Raw genomic sequence first — 8,233 nt, forward strand, 5'->3', positions numbered from 1 at the left:
TGGCACCATTTCTAGACACGGCTGGCCAGATGACCCCGGCGATGCAACAGGTCATTGGCTTTGGGGAGTTGTCTGCTCTCCAAGTCCAGCCAGCGAAAATAATGAATTGACATCTTTCAATAGCACCATTCGACTGCAAGCCTTCTCCATAATGCGAAATGATCCCTTGCCCACAACTTGCATTGGCTTATATTGCCAGCGAACATTGAAGAGAGCAGACGCCGTAATCACTTTGCGATAAACTTTGCTTCTCTGCTTCAAGAAGCAGCTTATTGGTGTGAGGTCGATGACTAAGTCCTCGCGAACTCGACTGTTTATCCAGACGGTCTTACTCTATCGGAGGAAATTATCCTTCAGCGCCAACAGTATGGTTCGAGTGCAACATTGTCGAGCGCCGGTGATTACTAACCGGCAGCGACGTCGGATTCGGCGAGGTTAGAAGAGGATGTGAAAGTAGGACTTAGTAAAGAGTAAATATTATTCCTTTATAAGAGAAAATAAAAAAGTATAAAATTTATATTGTTAATTAAGTTTGACCTGATAGTTTCAACATTGCCATATTTAGATTACAATAAGGCAGTGGATAGAAGATCGTTACGACAGGAAGACTTAATATAAGAACACAGTATCTCTTTTTTCTCTTTACATTAATCAACCAATCAACAGAACTGTTTTTTTTGCTGCTTCAATATAATAAAATGTGGTAATATTGGAAATGTAAAGTGAAAATTCTTAGAATATACGAATTTCACACTTCTTTATTTATTTTCCTTTTCTAAGAAATAATAATTTTATTATTTCTTACCGCGTCACAAAGTCTTATCGTATGAGAAGCAATTCACCGCAGGACAAAGGTTTGGCACAACTACACATGTGTATTTTATCAGCTAAATTTAGAGCCAACCACCGAATGAGCGAATTTAATCGATGATTCGCGACATGTCCAGCCTATAAATATATAAAAAGCGTCTTTTATTGCAAAACAGATAATTGTTGCTCATGATGACCAGTGCTGCACATCCGGCTTCTTATGGCGTTTTGCTGTAAACATTGATAACACACAAAAATAGAGACTTGGGAATGTTCGAGTTGCGTATCTACTAAGACCTGAACTGAACTTTCTTGAGCTCACGAACGCATACACGTCGATTTGACACGCTGAATAATATCATGTGTTTTCTCTAGAGAAGACCAGGTCATAAGCATTAGTGTTCATCGGGTGAGCCCGTAAAACAATAAAATGAATCAGACAACATCCTAAAATAGGAAAATGCCAAGTCGTTTCATGATTGCGGGCACTTTCAACCATTTTTTATTACGCGGCAAGGTGTGAACGATATAGGTCATGCATGAGTCATACTTTCATTTGCCTCGTCGTCGCCACTCCACATTCACAATGAACCAACGCATATCATCATCCTCGATCTGCGGACCCATGAATCGTCGACATTCACTGGTCGAAGGCTACAAGCTCCACCTCCTGGCTACAATGATTGATAAGGTACCCGTTCCTAGTAGATCAAAAAGTGAGGACGGCCAAGAGTGCACGAAGCTGGTGACCGAGATGATGGCACAACGCCTTAGGTCCAGCTTCCAAACTTCCCAGGGGGTCCAGTTTGAAGACAAACATTACAAGCACCAGATGAAGCTCTACAGTCTCATAGCGCTCGCAGCAGATCCCTATACTTCTACAATCAATGCTCGGATAGCTCAGAAGGCGCTTAAGTACCGCAATAAGTCCTATTGTAAAAAGGGCTGGAAGTAGCCCGTTGATTGGCTGGAAACAGCCTCTTATTACCGTTGTAATATCGTGTCATTTTGAGCGTAGAATTTTAAAAGTGTTGATTTAACCAGAGAAATAAACAATTTGTATTGTTTTAACCACAGCCACGTTGTTTTTCTTTCTTCATCGTCCTCTTCTTGGTCTTATCCTTCCGTGCCTTGTCTTTGGCCAACAGCTCTTTCTCGTACTTGACTTTCTTGTCGTGCTCGGTCTTCATCTTCTCCCTCATGGAATTCTGTGCCTGCTGCACCCTCTGTCTATTAGTATTGACAGGACCGACGTCCTCAGTGGCCACTTCACTGCCCTTTATCTTCACGATATTGCCCAATTCGTCAAACTCGGACATGACTGTGAAGCCGTATTCATTAATGAGATGCTCGCGGGACATGAGTTCCTCACGCGTCATCTTCTTGAGGCGATCAGCCACCTTTTGCTTTTCGTAAATGGCTGCCTCCTTAGCTTCCTGAAGCTGCTTGTCTCGTATCTGCACATCCTTCATCTGCTTTTCAATTATCTTCAGTTCAGCCTCCACTTGGAATTGCTGTTGCTCGTCCTGAAGCAGCTTCAGGGCGTCCTGGGTCATCTTCGCCTCATCCAGCACGTCAGCTAGCACACTTTCGGTCACGAGCCCATCCGCAGCGCCTGAAAATACAGCGACTACGCTGCTGACGCGCTCCGATACGTCCAGATCTTCATCTCGCAGAAGACCAAGCGCGTACTCTACATAGACGGAGGCATCGAGGTGAAGGATCGACACTTTGTCCCGCACATAAGCCTCCATATGTAGGAATCGTGTGGTTTACACGTGTTCGGGTGCCGCACATCCGATACTGACCACTGCTTGATACCTCGCGAACTGGTGTAAATGAAAATATATCACTTAAAACAGGGTATCTATCCTCTGTCCCGTCTTAAGAATATTTTCTTAGCATACGCGTCATATCGAACGAATAAGGTGGCAGCAAACGAAGCATAAGAAAATCTACAAGATTCCGAAGCATCTGAGCGCTTTCTTGCTAAAGACTTTTTAAATTTGCAGTGCGCGACATGAAGACTTTCCGTGGACATGGAAGTGTTTCGAAGCGACGGGAACGCTAACTGTGCAGCACTTCGATACAGATGCCCTCCCACGAAGTATAGCACATTGTTGTAGCATTGTCACTTGTACCCCCATTCCCCGAGCGAGGAAGACTCTCTGGTCTGATTTACTCAATAAATACGTGGATAATTAGCCCAGTGTTTTATGGTCGAGCATTGAATAGTCACAGACAGGATACAAAACTCGGACAGAGACGTGACATGATACAAGTTGAAAAGTAGGACTGTAAGATCGTGATACAAACGACAAGAGAAGATTCTTGAGTAAAAGTCAGCTCGACAACCGCAATAAATCCCGGCAACAAAGCAGAAGAGCTAACTTTGTGTTTAGACTACATGTATTATATTACTACGAGGTAGACAACATTAAATTGCCGCGTTGCGTTGTTCTCGGGGCTTCTTTATACACAGCCGCAGCGTGGCCTCCCCCGTCTCTTCTCATACCATTAAGCAGTGGCGTTCTACCACTTTGCGATACCGCAACGCCTTCTTGGCGAGCAATACATTGCTCTGTGAGCTTGACGAGGTTGTAGCCAGAGCCACGAGGCTGTTGACCCGGGACTGGTATTTTTGGCACTTAAACACGACGCCTTGTGCCGTGCAAATAAAGCCTTCGGATTTGTAGCACTTCTCTAGCGCTGCAAGATTGCTATTGTCATGGCGTACGCCATGAGGCAGGTAACTGCCAACAGAAGTCTCGTGGTGGACAGTGGCCCCGTGATTGAGTTTGTAGCTCTCGGAAAGTGAGCGACGGCGCGAGTTGAGCGATGACATTTTGGGTGCTTTGCAAGTGGCAGAATGCGAACTGAGGAGTCCGACGGACTTCGTCGGGTCTAGAATTCAATTAGGTATGCAGCTGCCTTGGAGCAGACAGGCTGACTGCGGAAACTTCTGGCGACTCATCCCGATCGAGAATTTGTGATACTTTATAGGTAGATTTGTCGCGGAAGTCATTGGAAAGTCTCGACGTAATACGCAATGGCTGCCACTTTAGATCGGATATCCAGAGTGCACTGAAACGTAAAACACAATGGCTGCCACTTGTATCGTAGATCTAAAAGCATCCTACATCGTGCTGTGTTTTTCTCAACGCCACACGTGTTTCGTAAGTAGCTCTCGTGCTGATCGTCAGTGTGTAGATCGCAGCTTTTTTAATAGCTGGCAGAAGCCAATCCGGATTCTCTGCTTCGTGGTCGGCGCACGGGAACGTTTATATTTGCCGCATCTTTAATTGGCTAGCTACGGTAACTGAAAACTTTTAATTATTTAATTTACGGACGATAATTTTTTGATTAGCAAGTATCGTAAAAACAGCCTTTTTACCCTTTCAATTTACAATAGAAGGTGCAATAACAGCTCGAAGGATTTTAATTATCAATAATCGATACTAGCAAAGCTTCGCGCGAAGTGTTAAGAGCATTTGGACACACGAGTGATTGACACGCAGGAGCGCTAGCTATATTCTGACCGAGCACTTGTCTCAAATAGCACATTTTCTGTATCCGCACACGAGGCGATGGTCAGACTACTGTAACTGCACACGATAAATATTTTCCATGACCGGACACGTAGAAAAGTACTAAGAATACAAATGATGTATATTAGCTGAAAGCAGAGGCTGTACACTTTCGGTCACCAATGCCTAAAATTGACGATTGAGCATGCCGATGTATGTAACCCAGCAGATTCCATTTCAATCGTTCTTAGCGCACTACACAAATCGCAATGACTATGCTAAGAAATCAGTTCCACAAAAGAGACGAACTTTAGCAAAAACTTAAAACATTATTATTCGTTGGTAACTTGCAACTGATATAGAATTCGGCTTATACCAATTAGCCTTAGGCAGAAACCGTAGATGTTTAAGAATAAGAATCTTTTTGATCCGCACTTAAGACGATCAGTATCCAATCTCTCTTTGTTGTGTTCCGAGCGAGAAACACGAACCTTTGGTTCGCCTCGTTTGCTTTCAAATGCCATAAACGGGCCTTGCCTGTTTGTATCACGACATTCCGAGTGCAGCGTAATGCGTTTGCAATATTCTTTTGAAGCGGAATTCATTCAATAAGATTATATGAGGACAAATTTGAGGTCGGGTAGGTAATATAATTTGAAAGATAGCTTACGCAGCCGTTTCAGGACAAGGTCGGAGGTAGGATGCAATAAAACCTTGCATATAGTTGCAGTTCAGCTCCTGTACATTACGATATATGTGAGCAAATCCGACAGGCTGTAGCAGCTGGAAGCTGTCTCACTCGGCAACGATGTCTCGCGGAACGGTGGCCTGAATTTATTCTTTTGATACTACAGGAAGCAGCAAAGAAGCTCCGTGCCGCGTCTGCAGACCGCTAATGTTCGCAAATTGATAAAATACCATTGTTTTTGATTAAATGAACTAGATATAACGTCACACAACACGCAGCCGACGGAACAGTTCCCGCACCATTCCGCAGATCGATTTCAGCCGCTGGTCCCTCTCAGTAATGATACCCGGCATTTGAAACGCTCGCACGTGAGTTCGGACGGGGTAGGACGGCTTTTGCTTCGAACTTGGGACATGAGAGACCGGCCAATTTCCGGCCTCAAGCCGACGACGTAGACGCTTGTAAACGTCCTGTTGTATGCCACTGAGACTGCGGTGCGCGGTGTGTTCTAACGCAAAGTCGGCAAAAGCTCGGGCAATGGCGGGAGGGGCCTCGTTCCCACTTGCACGCATGACTTGAATAGGAGCTCCGAATTGTCCACGGAAACTTTGAAATGCAGAACGGACATGACCCGCGTGCGAGTGGAACTGGTTCAAGCGCGTTCGAATCTTTTCTTCTGTATCATCGCTTCGCTGCCTGACACGGCAAGCCACATCGAGTGGAGGAGGATTGAAGTCGACGTGGTACGTTTTCCCCGTCTCTGGATCAACTCTTCGACCCTGAATACGTCGAATGACTTCTTTGTCCGCCACGTCCAGTTCCAGAACACAGTCGGGCGCTGCCGTACCACCTTGAGCGGTTAGTAATGATTTCGCCTGTCCACTTGTTCGTGGGAAGCCGTCGAGGAGCCAGCCACGAGTTTTACAGTCGAATTCAGCGATTCGGCTAAGAACAACATCGACGATGAGGTCATCAGGTACCAACTCGCCGTTGTCCATAAAACGCTGAGCCTTGAGCCCTAGCATCGTCTTGTCTTGTATAGCTTGGCGCAAGATATTTCCCGTTGATAGGTGGACGACTCCCAGTAATTCGACGAGAAGCTCGCACTGGGTGCCCTTTCCCCCGGCTGGTGGGCCTAGAATCACAAGTCGAGGAAGTGATTCTATACCTCCCTGCTCCATCGTGGAGTCAATGTGGGTGTCGGTACGAGCAAACACAGGAGAGGTGATGACCTATTGTGGTTACTTGGCGACGATAGAGAAGTGACTAATTGTTTACTAGATCAAAGCCAATAAGAATTTTTGGTTGCTTCGCGTTCTGATGTCGACGAAGATGCTTTTTATCGATCTCTCGTCAAGCCGCGGCTTTTTTTTATATCAATTTTTTAGACCAAAAAAGTATGCGTTAGTTTTACTTAGTCTTAAATCACAGTTTTATTTGCTGTGGTTACAAGGTCCGATTTTGGGAGGAGATTGTTTTCCATCTTCTCATGCCAGCCCTATTCGACATCCGCGAGATGACCTAGTCGTGCTCTCGCAGCCATTAAATTACAAAGCCCAGAGTTTGCAAACGATGACAACCAGTGTTTGCAACCTCACGTTTTCATAAGTTATAATTCTTTGGAAGCTGCTGGTAGCAGACAATGCGATACGAGACAGGAGCCGTTGATCGAAACGTGACGTTGCCCCTCTCCCTGGCCTCCATCTCCTTGGCTCTAAACCTGTCTTTGTTTCCTTTGATAGAATGGTCGTATATGATAAGGTTACATCATTTATCAGGTTCCTGTGTTAAATTGTTTTTAGGGATTCATGAGTCACACCATAAGCACGAGAAAGCAAATTAAATTATTCAGCCCACCTTTTCTTTGTCACCCACCTTTTTCAATATTTTATGTGTAAAACGTGGCTTCTCATTGGCCCAAACGAGATATGAAGGGTTTTTGCTCTCAAAGTTTATCATCACCAACGTAACGACATTGATATTAAGCTATTTTAACTTTATCAAGATTGCCATCTATAAAATCCAGCCTTGCACCACCCACTTAGCATTCGTACGTTTCCTTATAACAAGCAAAGGCAGCACTTGATGTCCAAGCACAACAAGAAGGCAATGATACTATAAAAATTAGGAATAGGAAAAATGGTTATGAAAAGTGTAACGGGCTGTATCGTTACATGAAATTAACACTTAAGCTTGAAATTTAAAATATTATCTAAAAGGTAGAGAATATTTAGAGAATATTACTTTATATAGTAATGCTCGGAAATCTTATCCATAAATAGGTATAAGCACGTTATATCTATTTATCCCGCAGACTAATCAGCTGTAAACGTAAACAAAGAGAGAGAGACAGATAGATTTCAATTGCATGTTTAGTATTAGTTTATAATTAAGTTTAGCATTAACAGATAGAAAGAAGAGAAACTTAATTATATTAATACAGTTTTCATTTAATCCTCTTTAAGGTAGTTGTCTTAAAGAGAAGTCTTCCTCTGCACGTACTAGTGTACGTGGTGTGACGTAAGGCACCCTCGCAACTGAAGCAGTGCGAAGTGGACTTGTACTGAAGCAGTACAAGTCGTAGTGCCCCGTTACACCTGGTAGCACTTTGTAGTCCGCCAAGGACCACACTTCCCACATTTAACATGGACATGTCAGATGATAGTGGGAAAACGCATCACGTTTCGCGTGATAGCTACTCCTTTCTAAGTGACATAGAAAGGAGTGCGGTCGAACGAATCAATTCGACCGTAAAGAATGATGCCATCTTGGCCATGCTGTCCGGTGTTTTAACAGGGATGCCCTCCATTCAGCCATCGCGAAGTTCAACAACATGAACTTGACGAGATGAAGGAAAAAGTAGCCTTGCTGAATCAGCAAGGCTCTCAACAGGCAGAACTGTTGAGGTTACAACAGGTACAGACCCTGTACCTGGGATGACGCAAACGCGTCGTCCCGAAACTTTACAGATTGACATCTCTAAGTATAGGGGAGTCGAAGAAGACTCCCTCTTGAGATGGTTTGTCGAGTTGGACGATGCCATAAGGGCACGTCACATCGTCGACGAGCAAATGCAAGTCGCATTCGCTCAATCAAATTTGGCAGGTCGTGCCAAAACTTGGGCATTGGGCCTTAAGTTGCGCGACCCATACGTCTTTGGGTCGCTAGAGGCTTTTAAAGCCCGGCTCAAACAGACGTTTGAACCGCC

General features: G+C 44.4%; 4 protein-coding genes across 4 annotated transcripts; 1 reads left to right on the plus strand and 3 right to left on the minus strand.

Annotated features, from left to right (window-relative positions):
* Positions 1-1,396: 1,396 nt before the first annotated feature.
* Positions 1,397-1,765, plus strand: CCR75_001113 (uncharacterized protein; the record flags this gene model as incomplete). Its single annotated transcript, XM_067959218.1, has 1 exon — positions 1,397-1,765. One exon carries the CDS (start codon positions 1,397-1,399, stop codon positions 1,763-1,765), a length of 369 nt encoding a protein of 122 aa, XP_067820962.1.
* Positions 1,766-1,877: 112 nt separating this feature from the next.
* CCR75_001114 (uncharacterized protein) lies at positions 1,878-2,564 on the minus strand (the record flags this gene model as incomplete). Its single annotated transcript, XM_067959219.1, has 1 exon — positions 1,878-2,564. The coding sequence occupies one exon, from the start codon at positions 2,562-2,564 to the stop codon at positions 1,878-1,880; it is 687 nt and encodes a 228-aa protein (XP_067820966.1).
* Positions 2,565-3,319: 755 nt separating this feature from the next.
* CCR75_001115 (uncharacterized protein) lies at positions 3,320-3,655 on the minus strand (the record flags this gene model as incomplete). The annotated part of the gene is made up of 1 exon (XM_067959220.1): positions 3,320-3,655. One exon carries the CDS (start codon positions 3,653-3,655, stop codon positions 3,320-3,322), a length of 336 nt encoding a protein of 111 aa, XP_067820967.1.
* Positions 3,656-5,288: 1,633 nt separating this feature from the next.
* On the minus strand, positions 5,289-6,206 carry CCR75_001116 (uncharacterized protein; the record flags this gene model as incomplete). The annotated part of the gene is made up of 1 exon (XM_067959221.1): positions 5,289-6,206. One exon carries the CDS (start codon positions 6,204-6,206, stop codon positions 5,289-5,291), a length of 918 nt encoding a protein of 305 aa, XP_067820965.1.
* Positions 6,207-8,233: the final 2,027 nt, after the last annotated feature.

This window comes from Bremia lactucae, linkage group LG5 (genome assembly GCF_004359215.1).
Source record: "Bremia lactucae strain SF5 linkage group LG5, whole genome shotgun sequence".
In the NCBI taxonomy this organism is placed as follows: Eukaryota; Oomycota; class Peronosporomycetes; order Peronosporales; family Peronosporaceae; genus Bremia; species Bremia lactucae.